Raw genomic sequence first — 22,382 nt, 5'->3', positions numbered from 1 at the left:
ATGACCCCCCGCCCCCCGTCTAACCTCAGCAGACGCTTCGTGAAAGTGCTGCTAACGAGCAACAATGAAGACAGGCACGGCACACGAGGGAGTGGGGGGGGGCAGCATCACGCACGGCCAAGATGCAGAAATAAAACACATACACGCGCACACACACAGATAAATAACTAAACTTCCACAGAATGAGACAGCTAAGGCAATATTTGCGCGAGATTGTGCAGGACACACAAAACACGCGCAACCAGGCCACGTGCCCGCGTGCGCAGACGCGTGGCGCTCGCGTTTGAGAACGCAGTGGGAAATCCCACATCACGTGCAGTTTTCCCGTAAACGCCTCTCAATGTCCACCCCACCCCTCCCCCTACCAAGGCCATCTCTGGCTGCTGTGCTGTTGACTTTGGAAGGAGTTGACGCCAGCCGAGTGCATTAAATAGCGGCGGTGACGCCCTGCGCAAGAGAGGAGAGAGAGGGAGAGGCAGCCAGAGGCACGCGTTCTCTGGTGAGAGAGAGAGAGAGCCCTTTGCTGATACGAGAACCTAGTGAATCGCCGATTAAAGTAAACTAAAACTAAACTATTTTAATGTTACCAGGTGAGACCCACTGAGCTATGTAGCTGTTTTTTTCAGAAGCAACCTGGCCATCACCAATTATACAGCTCGACCAAGTGGCTTGTCATGTGGAAACGTAAAGCGGCAAAATACTCTAAACGCGTGTTTCTAAATGTGGAGGTGGGGGGGGAGAGACTTGGAGTCAAAAATTTACGCGACCACGGGGAGAACATGCAAACTCTAATTGTACGGGCGTCAGGGCTCGGGATCGAACCTACGACCTCTTGCACACCAGGCGAGGCAGTTAACATCTCGCTTCTGTCCCGTGGATATCTATCTGGCAGTTGAGCAGCTTTGGTGCGACAGGGCGGGCCTCCTTTGCTGATGAGACGCTGTCGGTCATAATAGGTCTGGAGTTTTGATATTTGTGTTGAACCAATGGTGCTGATAGGATGTGTAAAAACAATGTGCGTTGTTGTTTTATGTGAGAGAGAGAGAGTGCATTGTCTGAGTGTTTCTTATTTCGTGATTGTTTTGTACAATTATATTATTACGCTCACGACACAATGATGAGCTTGATGTTAAAAGTATTTAATAACGCGTGTAGCGTGAATCAGTTACGATGTACGCACATTGCAACTTTAAGCCGATGTGTCAATGCACACACACAGATAACATTTGCATTGCAATCGCCTGAAGTACGCCTTAAAGGAAACCACGTGATTGTCGGGGTTTTTAAGATGTGCGAGATTGCAGCTCACCGTGATCTGTGCGCGATCCACCAACCCTGCCTCTAAAATCTTGGGATTACAAAAGGCGTGCGTATCATTGCTGTTGCGTTATTTGCGTTGCTCACAGCTTGCACTCGTCCTGACCTTGGAAATGTTGGATCTCCGTCACAGATTCTGAGCCGCCTGTTGTCCTTGGGGCACCACTCGTGTGCGATGTTTTGACCCTGGTCGTCGTCTCCCCTCCTCCTGACAGGGTCTGCTCGGCCGCGGTGACAGGCTCGCAATGGCCACCTCTTTCCACCTGCTGCTGATGAGCGCATGCGTAGTACTGGGGGCGCACGGCTTTGCAAGGTAATCTAACGGATAAATAACACTGTGTAACAAAAAAAATTGTTCCTGGATAGTAAGTGTTATTTCCTAATTGCTTATGCCTCAAAAGTACTGAAAATGGATATTATTCCCCAGAAACTTTGCTTTTGTGGCCAGGACAATGATATTTAGAAATGTACCTATTTTCAATGAGAAACGTGGTGTGCATTTGTGTCATTCCTTCACATAAAGTCCTGGTCACAAAAGCAAAGTTTGTGGGGAATAACAGCCATTTTCTATACTTTTTAGGTATAAGCAATTAAAAAGTAACACTTATTAGCCAGGAACAAAAATTGTGTTACAGAGTGTCATCATAATAATAATGTCACCGTCACTCTTACCATCATCGCTGTTGCGATACGTGGCTGGCGGCTGGCCATGAGCTTGCCGGAAGGGCTGTGGACGCCGACACCAACAAACTGCCGCTGCTGTCCCCGTGAGAGACGCGATCGACGCGGTTGTCCCTCGGGATGACCCAGCCGTCCGGGGTCGTTCCTGCACGTGCGTGCTGGGGACTTGGGGAGCAGCAGCCTCGGGGCAGTGATCGTTGTGATAGAACGACATGGAAAACGTGTCAACTGTTAAACTCATAGACTGCAAATTTATGGAACGTTTCACCCGAACTAATGTACAACTGCTGTACTTCGCAGAGGCGAATGCCCGTAGCTGCCGTAGCCGAATCCACCGGTTAACGAGAGAACAAGAAGCGATGGTGCGAGATCGCCGCCCATGCAGGGAGCCGGCTCCGTGCTCCTGCCGTGGTCGCGAGATGTTAACTGCCTCGCCCGGTATACAGGAGGTCGTGGGTTCGTGGCTTCGATCCCGACCCTGACGCCTGCTGTATATTTTGAGTTTGCGTGTCTCTCTCTGCGTGGGTTGTGTGGACTTTTCTCCGGCTCCTCTGGATGTTTCACTCCACATTTAGAAACATGCGTTTGGAGTATTTGGCCACTGCAACATTTCCACGTGACGAGCCGCTTCGCTGAGCCATCAAAAAAGGAGTCGGCAACCACTTTTTTTTTACAATTCGTTAAAATCTCGATATTTCAAGAGCCGCACTCACTGCACGTGAATACGAGACGGTGGTCCTTGATAAACAGCGTCACGAAGCGATCCTCAACGGGCTGCAAGCGACTCCGGAGCCGCGAGTTTGCCGACCCCCCTGAGCTGTCATTGGTGGGCAGGTCGCTTCTGAAAAAGAGCTTTTTAGCTCAGTGGTCCTTACCTGGTAAAAATAAAAAATATTGTTTCATAGTTGTTTTTAGTTTTTACCCAACGCTGTGAAGCCATAATAGAGGTTTTTTTGGAGTTAGATCGCGTAAATATATAAATGTGTCGTTAAAACCCACCACCACCCGACACAGCCAACTAGTAAGGGTTGTCACGTAAACAGAGCGTGGCCAACTCGTCACTAGTACAGCACACCGGTGTGTTGGAGAGCCAAGCCACGACATTTACAATCTGAGTACGATGTTTGGCCAGTAATTACAGCTAGCTTCATCAGGCGACAGCCAGATTTGTGGAGAAGTCTAACTGCACTGTGCTCTGTATTGACACAGCCACCAGGGGGCGCCCAAGCTCGCCCTTGGCGAGACAATGGGGGAGGGCCCCCCTCTGCGCCCTGATGTACAACTCGCGCCTGGCAGTCGCTGCACTGCAATGCCCTCCTCGCCAACTCGTCCTGGACCACCCCCCCCCCCCCATATCCTAGCTTGCCTACACCCGTGGCGATTCTGCGTCTCACAAATGCATGTCCCCACTGACCCCCCCCCCCACTCTTGTTATTGTTGCAATCTATTCGTTTGTGTTGTGAAGAAGGGCCATTGCCCGAAACGTCGCCGATTTTTTTTCTTTCAAGGCCACAGTGTTGTTGGCCAGTGTGTTGAGATTTCATTAATTAATTCGGAAGTGCGGCGCAGTGCCCAGAGCGCTTGACTTGCAGTTTGCAGGACCGTGCAGGGTTCAAATCTCGGTCAGGGCCGAACTCTGCCCATCCCTCGGAAACTAAAAAAAAAGTTGCACGGAGATAACGAACATTGCTTTTAACAGTCATTGTTATTTTATATCATTACAGCAGGAGATTGATGACAGAAGTTGGTTCAGGTAAGAAGCCACATTTGTGAGATTTTGTGTAGATACAGTATGCCAGCTTTATGACCAACTTTGAGTTCATTAAGACCGAATGTCTCTTTATAAAGGCAGACCCGGGAGATGAACGTGTATATGTGTAGACTGTACGGCAGCCAATAATACAACAATGTTGCCTACCAAAAAGGGCCTCACAGTGCGGAGAGTTTGAGTAGTCTCCCGAAATTGCGATGTTTGGCCAATTCCACTTGTGATGAGTGGCTCCATGTGGAGAGAAAACCACAGTACCCAGAGAAACCCCGGTCCCACGCAGGTGTGGACCATTTATTCCTCCTGTCAGTGGAGCCATGTCGACAGCGCAGTCACGCCACGTGGGGTTGTCCCTGTGCAGGGTTCACGGTGCGCATGTACGTGGATGGAGACCGGAGTGAGCGCGTGCACGGCGAGGGAGTGAAAGTCATGTGCTCCGTGACGGGCCCGACGAGCACCGTCCTCGTGTGGCACCACCCAGACAGCGTGGTGCGGCGAGCTGTCACGCCGTGACACACACGCTGACACACACGATGATGAAATATATAATGACGGGCATCCTCACACACACAAACAACTACCCCCCTAAATCCCACTCACCCACCCACCCATCAACACCAACACCCACCCACCCATGCACTCACCTACCCACTCATTCACCTGCTAAACTACCCTATCACACACACACACACACACCCAAAACCCTCTTATCCAACTACTCGCCTGAGCTATACCCTCTTCACACATCCACCTTGAGGCATTCACGTTCACCAATACACATCCCCAGAATCACACACCCACCCACCCACCCGCCTCACCGTGACTCGCCCATTCGTCTGCCTCACCTACGTCACCCGCCGTTCTGCGCTCTGTTGGCAGGCAGGGCGAGTGACCACAGGTGCCAGGAAGGAACAGGAGGTGGAGGAGGAAGGCGTCATCAAGAGCAAGGTGGAGGAGATCCTGCAGGTGGAGAAGCTGAGCCTCGGGGATGGAGGAGCCTACGGGTGCCACGTCCTGGACCACAATGACCTCAAGGGCAACGTCGATATCGTCGTGCGAGGTTTATTAAAATAATTTTACATTCCCCCTCCCCCCCCCCCAAATGTTTCGCCTATCGTGCTGTCAGTATCGTGCCACGAGATTAAAGATACATTCAGAGATCTCACCGAGGAGCGCATGACCACATGCACCCGAGAATAGCCCGCAGAAGTTGATATCTCTGAATTGCTTATGAAATAATTTAAATTGCCAAGCTGGAATGTTTGTCACATTAAGCACGAACAATATCTTTTTGTTTTTGTGCAGCCATTGGTGATCAGGCTGAGCCCATCAACTCACTAGACTTGAGATGCCGGTTTAATCACAGGGGTCATGACCCCGAGCCAGCACTGCTGAGGTTCTGGGATTTAACGCTGAGGGTCATGACACAAAATTGTGTCGGTGTTGATGATAGTGGTGATGATGGTGGTCGTGGTGATGGTGATAATGGTGATGATGGTAGTGGTGATGGTGTTGATGATGGTGGTTATGATGATGATGGTGGCGGTGATGTGTGTAATAGTGATTGTGGTGATGGTGGTGTTGGTGGTGATGATGGTGGCGGTGATGTGTGTAATAGTGATTGTGCTGATGGTGGTGTTGGTGGTGTTGGTGGTGATGATGATGGTGGCGGTGATGTGTGTAATAGTGATTGTGGTGATGGTGGTGTTGGTGGTGATGATGATGGTGGCGGTGATGTGTGTAATAGTGATTGTGGTGATGGTGGTGTTGGTGGTGATGATGATGGTGGCGGTGATGTGTGTAATAGTGATTGTGGTGATGGTGGTGTTGGTGGTGATGATGATGGTGGCGGTGATGTGTGTTATAGTGATTGTGGTGATGGTGGTGTTGGTGGTGATGATGATGATGGTGGCGGTGATGTGTGTAATAGTGATTGTGGTGATGGTGGTGTTGGTGGTGATGATGATGATGGTGGCGGTGATGTGTGTAATAGTGATTGTGGTGATGGTGGTGGTGATGATGATGGTGGCGGTGATGTGTGTAATAGTGATTGTGGTGATGGTGGTGTTGGTGGTGATGATGATGGTGGCGGTGATGTGTGTAATAGTGATTGTGGTGATGGTGGTGTTGGTGGTGATGATGATGGTAGCGGTGATGTGTGTAATAGTGATTGTGGCGATGGTGGTGTTGGTGGTGATGATGATGGTGGCGGTGATGGGTGTAATAGTGATTGTGGTGATGGTGGTGTTGGTGGTGATGATGATGATGGTGGCGGTGATGTGTGTAATAGTGATTGTGGTGATGGTGGTGTTGGTGGTGATGATGATGGTGGCGGTGATGTGTGTAATAGTGATTGTGGTGATGGTGGTGTTGGTGGTGATGATGATGATGGTGGCGTTGATGTTCCAGAACACATCGACATCCCAGACCGATGTGAGGAGGGAAATCTGGATGCTGTTGCCAGCTCCTTAGATGGGATCACGTACATCTTCAAAGGTGAGGCAACGCAAACACATATACTTGCTCGCCCCCTGCCATAGCACTGTGGAGTTTTCACCATGGGGGGCGGGGGGCACAGGAGCAACAACAAAGACGATCGCACCACCCAGTGTTTAAGATGAACACTTTGAGGACAAATTTAATTATCGTGGTTACTACCGTCCAGTGCGTATAGGTGGCAAGGTACTATGGGTAATGATGTAGACTGATGGAAATGTGCAAGTGGGTAACAGCACAGTGAGATTCATCACCATCAGGTTTTGAGGGGGAAAAAAACGACAGTCTTATGGATATCATTTTTTGCTAGTATTCTACGAGGCGGTCCCAACCTGTTCTTTAAGCTTTACCCTCCCTCTCCCGGTCACCTTTGATCTCACCGGGTTTTCTCAATGAATGAACGCTATACTGCATTGTTGACCTTCAACCTCCAGAAGTTGTGTTTTTCCGCCACCACTGCTGTTGAAATGTACCCAGAGAAACCCCCACGTGCAGTGGGGTGCAAGAGCCCGTTGCTGTACTGCTATCTGCCAGGTCAGTTTGCAGTCCAAACCTACAACACCTGCCATTCCCAGCAATCTCCCATCCGAGTATTAAACCGGGCTCAAATATCGCATAGCTGCTAAGATCTGGCAAGGCATGGTGCGTTCAGGGTGAGTAGGTGGTAGGCATGATGATGTGCAAAAACAATAACGATGAGAAAGGCAACGTTGACGACGATGATGGTCATGTTGACGATGTTGATAATAACATGATCGTCACACTGACTTAGATTTCATGATGACCACGCCGATGCTGCTGATGCTGACGGCGATTGCAGCGATCATCGAGAAGAGGGAGACGTTGTTAACGACGACATCTTCTCATCCTCCAGGCCCCGTCTACTGGAAGAACTTCGGGCCCAACGCTTCCATGGGGTTCATCGATACGGACTGGAAGATCCCGAACGGCTCGATTAGCGCGGCCTTCAGGCGGCACTCGAAGAGCGATGAACATCACCACAAGACCTACATCTTCAAGGTGCTGCTCGTTTGCCACGTGTGCACACGCATGTCCATGAGGCTCACCGGTGGGCTCTGCACGTTTGAGAGAATTTCAGGATACCAATGGACCTGACAAAATATCTCAATGTGGGACCCTCCTGAAACCAACGTTTTTGAGACTCCGTGTCATGTGTGTGATGGTTTTTTTACTTGGGTTCTAATATTTTCTCCCACATGAATCCAAACACTCGTTCATTGGAATGGCCAACATCCCAGTGATGGATCCTCTAGGTAAATAATCTTGAGACTCAGTGAGGCTTGCTCGAATTAAAAGGACTATATTATTATTATACCACATCGAGTAACGCATCACGAAACAGCGGAACTTCACCTTCCGTCATCGCCCGCCTTGGTCTCATCACTGTGCAGCGCTCTTCCTCTCGGCCGTGTTCACCCCCACGTCTCAATTTGGATGTTCAATGCACGTACCTTGGCCTCGGCATACTTGTGCCTTAATGTACCTGTCTCCATGTACCTGTGTCTCGGCGTACCCGTGTATGAATGCGCATGTCCCCCCTCGACCCTCGTGTGTGCGCGTGTGTGTCAGGGCGGTGAAGTATGGCGCTACGTGGGGACGACGCTGGAGCCCGGCTTCCCAATGGCCATCTCGACCGCGTTCCCAGGGGCTCCAGCCTCGCCCGACGCCGTGGTCGAGTGTCCCGCCGAGGACTGCCGCTCCGACTCCGTGCTCTTCTTTAAAGGCACGGCCCAACAACAACAGCAAACAACAACCCGAACCCTGAACACGGGCAGCACAAAGCGGGAGCAGGGGGTCGCTTGCCCCCCATTTGGCAGACTGTTCATGCGGACAATTTACTGTAGGCCCCCACATGATCACCGTGCACAGCTGAGCAAAGTAAGACAATCGTCCTTTAGTGGCAGAATTTCCGTGAGTTGTGTTAACGTGCACGGTTTCGTGTTCAGCAGCATCCCCGATGCGGCGAACTTGTCATATGCTACCAATCACTTCCGTTAAAAACAGGGGTCCCTCAAACTGCCAACGACTCTTCCGCTGCCGTCGATGAACCTCGGGAGGAGGCTCGGCAGAGAGGTCATCACAGGTCAATGCAGTGGACTCCAAAGTGGTTCAAGCAAATTGATGAATGCTGGTTGGTTGCATAAACAGGTGCATGGATTTACGCAAACACATGGATCCATTGCCGTAAACACACCGCTATCAGTGAACATCAGCGGTAGAAACCGAGCGTGCCGTTTGATGCAACGCAAACGGAATGATGCATTGGGCCCTAAATTATTACAGTAGACGGGTGCCTGGAGGATGAAAAGATGTCATCAATAACATCTCCCTCTGCATGATCATCGCTGTAATCAGCGTCAGCATCATAGTTATTGTTATGATCATGTTTTCATCAACATTGTCGTCGGAATTAATGTATCCTTTTTTCATCATCATCATCATCATTATTGCTCATCAACGTCATGCCGTTTTGTGTAATGCAAGCGAGACTCGCCCCGGTGTCTCGAGACTGCGCGCGGGGGCCAAATGGAGAAAGTCAAACTCCTCGTGTCGCCCGCTCAGGTGGCGAGGTGCTCGCATGCGACCTCTTCGCGGGCGCGTGCAAGCAGCGTTCCTTCCCAGCCCTCCCCACCTGCTCCGCAGCCACTCGCTGGCTCGGCCGCTACTACTGCTTCCACGGACACGAGTTCTACCGCTTTGAGCCCACCACGGGCCTCGTGCCGCCCGGCTACCCCCGCGACGCCAGAGTCTACTTCCACCACTGCCCGGGTACGAATGAGGTGGATGGCGCGCGTGCTGCGCGCGCCGCGGTCGCCCGTCCGTCGATCCGCCGCTGCTGGGCAAGGGGCCTCCCCACGCCGTGCGGGTCGTGCCCTCTGCTAATCGGAGCTGGTCCGCACCTGTAGCTGCCGTGTCAAATGAGCATCGTGATACCACCACGATTTATATTGGCCACCTTTTTTCCTCACTGTTTCCCCCAACAACTAAAATAACTATGAAGCTCATAGGGTTTTTACCCACCCTAATAATTCCAAATTTGCATCTCCCACACGTTACCTGGGAATCTGGGAGCCACAACTCTCTCATAACCTCCCACTGATTGGCATGTCGCACTCCGTGCCCTTGCCGTACACCACCTGCCATGAAACTCATGACATCTCCACCACGCGATGAGGCTATTGTGTGTGTCGTGTGGGTTTGTGCCACCACTCCTGCTCCCCGGGTGGTGGTGCTCGGTGTCACGGGCACCCAGCGCGGGGGATGGGGGGTGATGATGGAGCTGGCCGTGTCCCCGCAGACCACGTGCACAAGAAGGGGAGTAGCCGCGACCCGTGCCACGACACCAACGGATGCAGCGGTCGCGCCCTGGACGCCCTCTCCGTGGGCCCCGACGGGAGGAGCTTCGCCTTCCGAGGTCCACACCACTCCTCACACCTCCTCCTCCTCACACCTCCTCTTTCTCACACCTCTTCTTTCTCACGCCTCCTCATCAGGTCCGGAGCCTAGTCCCTGTCATGAGGCCAGATGGAGCTGCAACACGACCTGCTTACGGACACAAGCACATACTATATTCAGTTGAACACGGAGGCTTTCGCGACCAATATCATCCATAATAGAGGTTGTTTTGGGGTTAGATCGCGTAAATATATAAATGTGTCGTTAAAACCCGCCACCACCTGACACAGCCAACTAGTAAGGGTTGTCACGTAAACAGAACATGCCAATTCGTCACTAGTACAGCACCCCGGTGTGTTGGAGAACCAAGCCAGATTGTAAATGTTGTGGCTTGGCTCTCCAACACACCGGTGTTGCTGTACTAGTGACGAATTGGCCACGTTCTGTTTACGTGACAACCCTTACTAGTTGGCTGTGTCGGGTGGTGGCGGGTTTTAACGACACATTTATATATTTACGCGGTCTAACCCCCAAAAAACTCTATATTATGGACATAGTATATTGCTATCACAATTGTGTGTGTGTGTATATGTGTCCCTATATGTCAATGTGGGGAGTGGTAGTGTATAGCGGTTCGCGCGCTGCGCTACCAACCGGGCGACCCGAGTTCGATTCCCGCCAATGGCCAACATCGCTCACGAATACCTGAACCGGTCCTAGGCCTCCCCTAGGTCGACTCAACCTCAAATGAGTATCTGGTGGACTGTGTAACCATCGCCACTACGGAGACAAAGGTGGCCGGGCATGGTGCTGGCCACCTTCCCACTCGTGTGCCGTGGTGGCCTTCATAGGTGCTCGCTAACAGCACTTGCCCCAACAGCCTGATAAGGCTATACGGGGGGATCTTTGTCTTCATGCCTGTGCAGGAGCGTGGTTCTGGAGGCTGGACACCAGGCGGGACGGAATGCATCCATTCCGGATCATAGACTCGTGGCCCGGAACTCCTCCCAACCCAGACTCGGCCTTCGAGTGGAACTCAAACATGGTGTTCACCAAGGTGTGACGTCACAACAACAACAACAACTCACACCAACGTATTTGTGCGTACATGTGTCTGCGGGGAGTGGCAGCGTATTAGCACAGTGTGCTACGAACCCAACAACAATATTGGTGACGAATTCCTAAGCTGGTCCTGGGCCTGCACCTAGGTCGACTTAGCCTTTCAAAAGTCGGTGTGGTGTGTAAACATCATCAGCACTGTGGAGACAAAGGCGGCTGGGCTTGGCGCTGGCCACCCTCTTTTGTGCTGTGCTGATCTTCAACGGTGCTCTCGCCAACTGCACTTGCCCCCGACAGTCTGTTAAATCTATGAGGGGGTGTTTGTCATTGTCTTTGTGTGTATGTTTGTCTGTGTGCCTGTGTCCCCAGGGCGAGCTGGTGTGGATATTTAAGGGCGAGGGATCCTTCGTGCTGCTCTCCGGGTTCCCAAAGCCGATCTCCACCGAGTTCCCTGGGCTCCCTGCATCCTGGGACGCGGCATTCATCTGCAGCGCTCACCCCAACACCCTGACCGTCACCAAGGGTGAGTTTCCACACCCCTCTCTCCAACTCACCAGGTGAATCATCACCCCTCAGATAATTACATCTTGTACTTTGTCATTCCACTGAAGCGCATCCCGCTGTGCGCTGCCTGTAGGTGGAGACGCGTGGATGTACGAGCTGACCTCCCGCTGTGCGCTGCCTGTAGGTGGAGACGCGTGGATGTACGAGCTGACCTCCCGCTGTGCGCTGCCTGTAGGTGGAGACGTGTGGATGTACGAGCTGACCTCCCGCTGTGCGCTGCCTGTAGGTGGAGACGCGTGGATGTACGAGCTGACCTCCCGCTGTGCGCTGCCTGTAGGTGGAGACGCGTGGATGTACGAGCTGACCTCCCGCTGTGCGCTGCCTGTAGGTGGAGACGTGTGGATGTACGAGCTGACCTCCCGCTGTGCGCTGCCTGTAGGTGGAGACGTGTGGATGTACGAGCTGACCTCCCGCTGTGCGCTGCCTGTAGGTGGAGACGCGTGGATGTACGAGCTGACCTCCCGCTGTGCGCTGCCTGTAGGTGGAGACGCGTGGATGTACGAGCTGTTCTCCCGCTGTGCGCTGCCTGTAGGTGGAGACGTGTGGATGTACGAGCTGACCTCGCGGGCCGTCACCTGTCGGGGCACGGTGCCAGGCCTGCTGGGCGGGAACTCGGTGAGCGCGGCATCGTGCTCGCACGACTCTGTGTCGCTCGCGCTGGGGGACGAGCTGATCTCGCTGACGCACAGCGGGACGCGTCCAGCCGAGCCTCACTGCGGCCTTGCTTTGGCCCCTGGTGCAGGCACGGGCTCCGTGGCCAAGGAGCTATTCCACTGCCCTGCGGACGCGGCGAGGTGCCCGACCCCCGTGGGCACGGCATGATTTAGCGAAATGAACCTTATGGCGGGACCCCGGGGTCCCGAATAAACGGAAGTCAAAATCGTAATTCATTCATTTATTTTTGGCGACTCCGTCCCACCGCGCACATAAACGCCACCACCCACCAGAAATCAATCCTCTCCTCGTTCTTCACTAAGCACCTGTCGTTGCCAACATTGCCGTAGTCATAAACAAAACTTTGAAACTTTGATTAGCACATCGTGTAGAGCTCGTCGAGAGGAACAGATTGCCGTATCGTTCACCTTCAACAGAAATGAAATGACGTCGCAAAGCAGTTTATGTGAGAGCCGGGGCTTATGGGACCCCGGGGTTCCGCCATGAGGTTCATATGGCGACATTGGGTGCCGCCTTCAGAGTGATTTCGTCAGAGACAATCATGTCAGCCACCAGAGAGTCATCATCAATTACCAGCGGCACTCCCAGGAACACAGTAATTACCACCAGTATTACATCATCCTCAACGACACCAGCAGTAGTATCTGCATCACAATCCCTCAGCAGCAACAGAACGGGCATCATCACTGTGATCTCCGTTGACATCACCACTACCATCACATCCACCACCATAACTTGAATTATATGGCCACTGAATGGCGTTTTTTGCAGACAATACAAGGATTCAATGGCAGGATAGGGTAAACGACTTGGGAATTTTGAATACGTGGTCAGGATTTATAATAACGCTCTCCCTCCCACCGGATCACCACTCGTCAATCTCACGCTCCCCATGAGCCACTCTCACACACTGCTTCTAACTTGCGATGTCTGTACGCACATGCATGTATATCCATTGTGTGGGATAGTTTATTATCATTAAACGCTTTTCATTGTCATAATAGATAGATAGATATTTGTTTGTTCTTTGCATTCGTGTGACTAAAGCACACAAAATAAAATGCACACTTGCTTTACAAATTACCCTTCATCATTTGTTTGATCACCCCAAGTTGTGCCATCAAAGTGGAGTCAAGATATGATAAAACCTCCTGGAGCTCCCTTCTTCAAGGGGTACGGGCCAATAAAGTCAAATCTACCGATTATTCTCCAGTGGTCGAAATTTAAATCAATAAGTTGTAGAACAACCTATTCGTCCAGTAAGCAGCTCATGTTCACTGCGGAATCGCCGTAAGATAGAAATTGAGATGATGAAAAGTGCCGATACGACGTGCAGTAGAACACCAGCCCATTTTACCACTTTAGATCCCACAATTTGTGGTTTCTCTACAGGTTATTGGCGCGTGCTAAAATACAGATTCTCGTTGTGGTAGTCTTGGGTGTTTGAGACCAGTCCTCGGCCTCTATGCAATCTTGAAGATATTTTTTCAGTTCTCCTTGACCTTGGCCAAGACCTCGGGAATCCTCGGTCCCGAAACCATTGATGATTTGGGTTATGTTTCAAAACTGGACACGTGTCATTTCCCATGATGATAACGCTCATAAGATTTCTAAATATCGTCTGACAGCTCATTTTTCTGGAAAAGTTTTACCAAAAGTCAATCGTGAGGAAGTGAAAGAGATGTACCTGATTGGCTTTGTTTCAAAGTGTTTGGCAGTTTCCTCAGGGCAACACAAGCTTGGCTCACTGTTGATCATCAGTTAGCTTCGAGGATTCGGCCTTAACTGGCCTTGTCAATGGCCTGAACCTAAAACACTCCTGGCCCTGACTTTGTAACTTCCAGCCTCATGGGTCCCAACCGTGAATCCAAGACTCAGTCGCGGGCCTTCTGCGGGTGACCAGCAGCTCGTGCCAAGCAGGCAGTCCCTCAACACAGCTCAGGATTGAGTCGCACAGTTGCTTGCAAAGATGAATGAATGAGCGGCTCAGCCATGGCATAGCTCAGCTCATGTAAATCCTGAGTGTCGCTGGGACGATGGTCAGAGCCGGCTCGAGATAAGCATGGCGCTTATATCTGGCTCACCTGCACCAGAGCCAGACCTGCACAGAGCCGTGACTAAGTCAATGGAGCCTCTGAGATTGGCGGCGACATTCCGCTCCCTCCCCCCCCCCCCCCCCCCCCCCCCCGCTTCACACCATGGAAGGTGCAGCTCCCTGAGAATCGGCAACACCACAAAACACAGTGGGGCAGGGAGGGGTATAGAGATCAGGGCGAGTGGGAGTCAGAAGAGGAGCAGGTCGGATCGCGGCAGTGTCCGTGGGTAACACAAGTACTGTGCACGGTGGCGTCCTGCGTCTTGCCGTCACTCCCTGGAACCAAAAACCAGCAGCCCTGACCTACCGCTAGCTTCCACACGCATGGAGGGGATGCAGCCAGAACACGTGGCGATCTGGCACACTGGCAGATCACCTGGCCCTACTCATTTTACCATAAAGCCACTAAACTACACATGTTCTTTACATTGGTTCATGGGTGCCCAAAGGAAGAATTTGGACTTGTTAAACCTCTTTTGTACTCTTCTTTTTTATTGTTTAATTTTAAGATCACAAGAAATTGAACAAAAGCTGAAATATATGCATATAAGTAGGGAGAGGTGCATGCTGGGAATTACAGTGATTGACGTAAAGATAAATGCATGGATCAGAGAACAAACACAGCTTTCGAGACATCATGTTGACTATTGAGAAAAGTATGGTGGACTTGGACAAAAGACTCATCGCTAGAATGAATTATGGCGATGGTCAAGGCTTGGTGATAAAATGGCAGCCGAAGGAAGGATAACGCCCAACATGAGGACCACCCAGCACATTGAGGCATGAGATTAGCTCGTGTGCAGAAGCCACATGGATTGTCGCATCGCAGGATCATGAGATATGGCGACGACTTAAGAAGACTTTCATCCAGCAGTGGATCATGGATGATGATGTCTCCTTCATAACTTCATTGATTCATTCTTGCACGCATGACTCTGGAATAGAAATACAATTGCAATCAACAAGGAAAGATACTTAAATAATCATTGCCATTTGTGATTATGGTAAAACAAATTCATTTTGATTGGTGCATGACCCTGGTACTTGAGACATGGGGGTCAGGAGGTTGTGTTCAGGAGTCCGTATATCCCAGAACAGGTTACCTCCATTGAGGTTGCTCATGGGCTCAGCGTGGTGAAGTGTCGTCTTGAGGAATATTCTGAATGAGAAGTCAACATCATGAACACCAAACACCACATCCTCATTCACATTATCACCACCATCATCATTACCATATCCCACATCACCAAGAATCACATTTCCCAATTCTCAACGTTCTGTTAGTGTATTGGGTCTCCATGCTATTTGTCCCAGATGCACATCCCAGGTCTGTGCTCCTGTTCGAGATTTCTGATATTGTCTTGAGGGCTATGCGACTCCTCTGGCCATTTCAGTCTCAGGTCAATTCTTTAAATCAGGTCTCCCCTAAATGTGCAAGTCTCCAAAATATCAACGTCTGTGGCGAAAGTATCTACTACGTGCCCATTCTACAATGTGATCAAAGTGTCCACTACATGCCCATTCTACAATGTGATCAAAGTGTCCACCGATGTATCTATGAAATCTCAGAATGGTCCAAGGTATGTGGTATAATTCCAGATCATTCACTGTGGAACAGGTCTTCACTAGAAACCCCTGTATTTTATAATTCCCAGGTCTCTGTAAGAAACCCACTCAATATCTGAGGACTGCACTGTGGTCTCGGTCGCCAATATAGCTGCTTGTCTCTGCTACTGTGGGTTCTCTGTGAGAGACCTATGTCTTAAGTACAGACCCTGTATCCAGTAAATATCCATGTCCCCGCTGGAAAACTCAACTCTCCAGTAGAAACCTCGGTCTCCGATCGAGATCTAGGGCCCCACTGTAGACCCACATCTCCGGCAGTGCGCTTACTCAGGGGGGTGTGGCCGGTTGCGTGGGACTGGGCCGTCCTTGATGCCCTCAGGAACCCGGAGAAGCTCGTCCACTCCGATTGGCTGATCCCACAATGAGCCGTTCTTGATTGGTTGAGCAGGCATACGCATGCAGAGGTTTAATCAAAGAGATTCAATAGTATATTCTTGGTTCATTCGCCAAAGTCATGTAGTATTTGCCTTCTACGTGACTTTACCGAAAGAACCAAGAATATGAATCCCTGCAGTCACGAAAGCTTTAAATCGAAATTTATACTTCCAATATTCTCTATTTTACGTGGCAGTGCCCGTAGGGATATTGAACCGCTACCTCAGACTGCAACAGTAAGGTGTACTGATGTAATACCATTATCAGGATTGCTGCATGTCATACCAGTAGTGCTTGGCCGCCTGTGCTGCAGGATCAGATCAATTCCTTTTGACAACTGAATTGGAATATTTCTCATAAAGGTACCAAATAGCTGAGAGGCTCGACCGGGACACGTGGTGCACTTGCAGCCCCTCTCTCCGTCAGCCCCACCCACTTCTGTATGGCCATACCCACCCACTTCTGTATGGCCATACCCACCCACTTCTGTATGGCCATACCCACCCACTTATATATGGCCATACCCACCCACTCACGAGCCACACCCGAGACTGCGAGTGGCCTCCCTCTTCCTGAGCTTGGCTTTGCCCCCTGCTCATATGCTACACCTTCTAGGCCGGCAACTCCACCCACTATTCAGGCAGTGGGCGATATCGTGAGACCCCCCCCCCCCAAACCTGGTCGCCATTAAATAGCAGCAAATAGCAGCGCAGCAAGTAGGTCGCCGACCTACACAGATGTGTTCTTCCCGAATATTCCTGGGTTTCATCTAACAGACAACCCTCCATGTGGAACACTCTAAAATAGTACTGGCAAACATCCCAAACACCATTGTAAAAAGTCTCAAAGATGCAATGAGGTTTTCCTAGGTAAACCAATATTACTCGTCACATGGCATTCAGAACGAGGAACGGTAAGCACGTGGAGTGAACAAAGGGACCGACCAGTTGTGGGACGGGCTGCAGCCAATCGCGAGCCCCGTGGGCAGCGTCATGTGAGGTGGCGCTCTCGCGGGAATGGGAAATTTCACGGGACCAGAGGTCACGTGCCGCCCGACGCGTGATGTCCATCTGTGCATGGAGCGACAGCTGTGGGAAATAGAGCATTGAGACAACAATTATATTCCTTATTCCTTTTATAACATAATCCATGCTTCGAGTTTCCTGGCTGGCTGCTGGCTGGGTTCCTCTCCACTCCAACAACAAATAAAAAAAATATTTATTGTTTGTGGCTGCGGGCCGTTGTCACCAAAAGTAGTAAATGGCTAAACGTGTTACAAATAAATATTGCATTGAAAAGGTGGAAGAAGTTCGGAAGACATATCATTGACAGCGACAATGAACAGGTGGGAGTAGCGATAACAGAAGACTGGCACGGTTCATTTAAAATTGCTATACATTTTCAATTGATCCTCGTAAGTCGTAATAATGTAATGCTTTCGCCATGTTTTATAAACCCTAAAGCATATTCAAATAAACCTCACAATACATATTATCTTGGCAAGCAGTATACTTTTAGTCCTCCGAGTGCAAGAATGTGAAAGTGTATTAAATTGGCGGCTGTATCTTATTTTGCGTTGCAGAGCAACAGGTAATCTCCTCGTCATAGTAATAAGTAAACTTAGTCCTCTGCGCCGGGGTTATAAGAATACAGCATTGCAGATGTATCGAACGAATTACAGTCCTCCACGCTCATGATAAATGCAAGCATTATCATGAATTGTTTCCGAGTGTATTTTGCATCTTTATGATTGGTTCACAGAACCCTGCAAGGCACTTTGAATTCTACACGCAACGCGTCCATACCAACAAACACACACGTGAATCAAATCGTGACAACTCATCGAATCGGCGAGGAATCCGTGGATATCTGCATACGATATACACGTATATCGTCCACTTTATATAACGTAGTTTATATTTACATTGCAAATTAAGTAAACGTGCAGAAGCATCTTTGAATTACTGACACATTTAGCTCAATATTAAGCAGTGCGTTGCTCCAGTCACACGTTTATTGCTCACACGAGGTTACCATTGGGCACCTCGGCCAGCCCAGCGTGAGCTACACGGCTGAGCGAAGGAGGATCTGTGATCACACCATATTATTGTCTTGCACCGAACCGCTTAACTCACTCCGATATTCACCATTGGAACCTCCTTTGCCAGTAGCAAAATATGATAATAGATTTTTTTTACCCTTTTATCTGGCAACAAAAATGACACTTTTTTGTACAAGGAGTCAAGTTTGCATTGACCACAATACCTGCGGTCGGAATGCAAACAAAAAAACATAACTCTGATAATGTATTGGCACTGTCCTTGAAATTGATTGGTCCACACCCGAGATAGCTTTCCTTAGAGCCTCGTCTTACAATTGTCATATTTTGCTACTGGTAAGGGAGGTTCCAATGGTGTAAATGCTTGCCCCGAGCTCTCATACTCTTATGGTGCATTGTCTTTGAGTCGTGCGCCTTTTGGCGTCATCTGGTCCAACACCATGTGAGACGAGGCTCTAAGGAAAGCTGCCTCGGGTGTGGACCAATCAATTTCAAGGACAGTGCCACATACATTATCAGAGTTATGTTTTTTGTTTGCATTCCGACCGCAGGTATTGTGGTCAATGCAAACATGACTCCTTGTAAAAAAAAGGTGTCAGTTTTGTTGCCAGATAAAAGGGTAACAAAAATCAATTATCACTCGGATAATAGTTTATTTACAACAACACCCCCCACCCGTGAGATCGAACAGCGCGGTAGCACCAACATGCGGACACACATTCAAGATGTTGCCGAAGCAGTGGCCGGGCTCGCGTTGTGGACGAGCTCGTTCCGCTCACTCCGCTGCTGGATGAGGCGGCCCCGATGCGCGCGCTGCAGGTAAGAGCCCCGCTTGTCTGACCCGGGATGGGAGGACAGGCAGGTGAGCGGGGCTGGCACCGCAGCGTGGACATTCGCCCACAGGGACCTCCTCTCCACAATTGCCCGGCCCGCATGGTGAACACGCGAACCGGCACACGATGATTGACCGGGATGAGCACGTCGAGGCACGAATCGCGCACGCGGTGGCAGGGTCGAACCAAATTCATGATGAAGGCGTGGGAGAGAGAGAGAGGCACGGCGACGGCTGATAAGGCATCACATTCTAGCACCTGGCGACACCAGAAGCCTGCGAGCGGCCCAAGAACAGACAACAGAGACGGAGCGCGTTGATGATACGGAGCGCGTTGATGATACGGAGCGCGTTGATGATACGGAGCGCGTTGATGATACGGAGCGCGTTGATGATACGGAGCGCGTTGATGATACGGAGCGCGTTGATGATACGGAGCGGTGAAATCGGCGCGCGTGTGGGTGCTCGAGGTGAAAGATTACATCGCAGGATCGTGAAAGGTGGGGACGGCTGGGTGAGGCCTTCATCCAGCAGTGGATCGACCGCGCCTGACGATGATGATATTTAGACGCGCACATGCAGAATCGCAGAGCCACACACTCATAGCTTATATGCGCTATGCATATCTAAGCTATATATTGTTTTATTTTACCACGCAAGGCCCCACGGAGCTATATAAATATTTTTCAAACGCGACCTGGCCACAAATGATAGGCCCAGGAAGTGGCTCATCGTGCGGAAATATATTGCGAACAAATCCTCCAAACGCGTGTTTGTATAGCGTAGCGCGCCCCCATCCCCCGTAAGCGATTCCCATCAGCACGAGCGGCGTGATTACAGAGAACGTCGCGGTGTAAATCAGTCGTTATCGGTAGGAGTCCCACCGTGAATCAGTGTTTGGCGAGGCGCTCTCTCACCTCTCACCGGGCACGCTCTCAGGTGGCCCCCGGGGTGCCCTGCTCACCTGTTGGGCAATCTCACGCGTCGCCGTGGTAACTGCGACAAACACAAACATCTCGCCCCCCCCCCCGTGTAGCCTCACAAGACTGTGCTGTTAGCGAACACCTATGAAGGCCAACACGACAGACGAGAAGGGGTTAAGTGGGTTATACCGAGCCCGGACGCCTTTGTCTCCCCAATTCCGATGTTTACACAGAGCACCAGCGTACACGCGTATAAGGCTGAGTCTACCTAGGGGAGACCCAGCACTGGTGAACGAGTTAGTCTCATGGGGGGGGGGGGGGGTTCAACAAAGACCGCACAGCACGTTATTTATTTGTATGTTCAAGTCCAACTGCTTTAGGAGCCGAAACCCTTGGTGGAGCATTCAACAAGCACCCTTTGAAGGGAACAAGCTGTTGCCTCCAAATGTGTGAAAATGAAATGCGTTTCGAAGCGACTTCAGCAGCAGGAGTTGTGACATCTCGGAGGGCCGTTTTCCCGGACGCAGCGTGCTCCTCTGCTTGCTGAACGTTTCAATCGGAAGTTCCTTTCACGTCATAACATACGGCCAATCGCACAGTTGAACCGTAGAGAAAATATAACAAATTGAATCTCAAATTTTGATTTAAAGCTTTCGTGTACTGCAGTAATTCATATTCTTAGTTTTTTTCGGTAAAGTCACGTTGAAGAGGTAACAACAAAATAATAAAATATATATAAAACAATAAAAAAATTCTCACGACGTTTCGACCATAACTCAAACGTGGCTTTCAGACAGCATACATTATAAAAAAAATTCGTCTCCCCCCTCCTCTTTTCAGAATATAGATGGACTAGTCCTGGGTAAACTGCCAAATCGCTGCGCGTGGCGCTAACGTTTTTTATTATAAATAAATAAATGCGCCGTTTAAAAATACATTTATGCAAACCAACACACCTGAAGATGACCGTTTGAGTTATGGTCGAAACGTCGTGAGAATTATTTTTATTGTTTTATATATATTTTATTATTTTGTTGTTTCTCTTCAACGTGACTTTACCGAAAAAACTAAGAATATAAATTGAATCTCATTACAATATGCTGCTACCGTAGCTGTCATAGTAGCTTTAGGAGCTCCAGCGGGTCAACTCAAGAGGCAGAGAACGGTAGAGCCCAGAATAAAATCGAGCACTCGTTTGCTGACTATACTGCATGTGCCAAGTTATCGATGGAAAGATTTACTCAACGCCGTGGACATTTGGCTTTACACAACCTGTTAAAATGCTACACACACACACAAACCCTCGCACAACTTAAAATGTTGATGCTCGTGTGTAAAATAAAACAACTTTAAACAGCACCCATTTCTCTCTGTACGGGCTCTGGGGAAAAACAACTCGCAAGCATTTAAGGTCCAATTAGTTAAATGTGGAAAATTTAAAAACTTGTACCTCCATATTGTGACTCTTAAAATAATATTTTCTGGGCAACAATGTGGGTTGTCGCACAATGGATTACACACTTCTTTACCATATCGATGTTCCAGATAGTTGTGGTATTCTCTCGAACAGCTCGGTGGCATCACGCACTTTCAGAGCTGCTACTCAAGCGACCACACAGACAGAACGAGCGCTGGCGGTGGTGTTGTTGTACTGTATTGGGTTGTATCACGGGGTCCCACACAGCAGCGACTGTGTAGTTTGCTTAAGCAATGCAAACTGCAGAGTCTATTTGCACTCCGTGACGACCACGGCAACATGCAAATGATGGCGTATGCCCGGCAGACTGCTGCACAGTGGACATGTCTCGCAAGCGGTACAGGTGCGCCGCTGCATTTGCTGGCTGACGCCACTGATGGCAGAAGGGCCCTCACTTGAGCGGACTCGATAAGGGATCGTCCATAAATGACGTCACGCGATTTTGGACGATTTATGACCCCCCCCCCCCCTCGTCGCACGGCGTCACAAAAAGTCAGACCCCTCCCCTCAAATATGACGTCACAAAGCTCTGCCCCCCCCCCCCAAAAAAAAAATTCCATTATGAAAATAAAACATGCTTCAAATCGTTTTCAACTATTGTCATTGTAGTGCGTATTTAATGTGACGCTGCACTCTGATGTTGTAGGAGTGTTGTTATAACAATTCTATATTTATTTGAAGTTGCGCATTTTGATGTGATGTCACATTTCTCAACCCCCCCCCTCGTTACACATCGTCACAAATGCCTGACCCCCACCCCCCTAGGTGCGTGACGTCATTTATGGACGAACCCTAAGGTATCTCGCCTCCCCTCGCACGTTCACCACACGTTGGCACAGGGGAGCATTCCCACGCTTTACCCCATCACACGTGACCTGCTATGGATCACCCATTTAAACTCCTGGGTGGATAGAGACACGGAGGGATGGGTGGGGGGAGGAGTATCTTAGCTATCTGCACAATAATTGTTTGAACTGGTGCCCCAGCAGATGTAATTGAACGGGCGGCCTCCAGATTG

General features: G+C 50.1%; 1 protein-coding gene across 1 annotated transcript; it reads left to right on the top strand.

The window, feature by feature from the left end:
- Positions 1-350: 350 nt before the first annotated feature.
- Positions 351-13,057, top strand: HPX (hemopexin). Its single transcript, XM_032975372.2, has 13 exons — positions 351-499; positions 1,533-1,630; positions 3,723-3,751; positions 4,128-4,255; positions 4,646-4,826; positions 6,176-6,262; positions 7,137-7,282; positions 7,853-8,006; positions 8,846-9,052; positions 9,582-9,698; positions 10,606-10,736; positions 11,108-11,261; positions 11,835-13,057. The coding sequence occupies exons 2-13, from the start codon at positions 1,563-1,565 to the stop codon at positions 12,122-12,124; spliced, it is 1,692 nt and encodes a 563-aa protein (XP_032831263.2). The 5' UTR covers positions 351-499; positions 1,533-1,562; the 3' UTR covers positions 12,125-13,057.
- Positions 13,058-22,382: the final 9,325 nt, after the last annotated feature.

Source organism: Petromyzon marinus, chromosome 3 (assembly GCF_048934315.1).
Source record: "Petromyzon marinus isolate PM22_M1 ecotype Great Lakes invasive population chromosome 3, UKy_Petmar_22M1.pri1.0, whole genome shotgun sequence".
In the NCBI taxonomy this organism is placed as follows: domain Eukaryota; kingdom Metazoa; phylum Chordata; class Hyperoartia; order Petromyzontiformes; family Petromyzontidae; genus Petromyzon; species Petromyzon marinus.
Note: the sequence above shows the minus strand (reverse complement) of the source record. Positions and strands in the feature narration are given on the sequence as shown.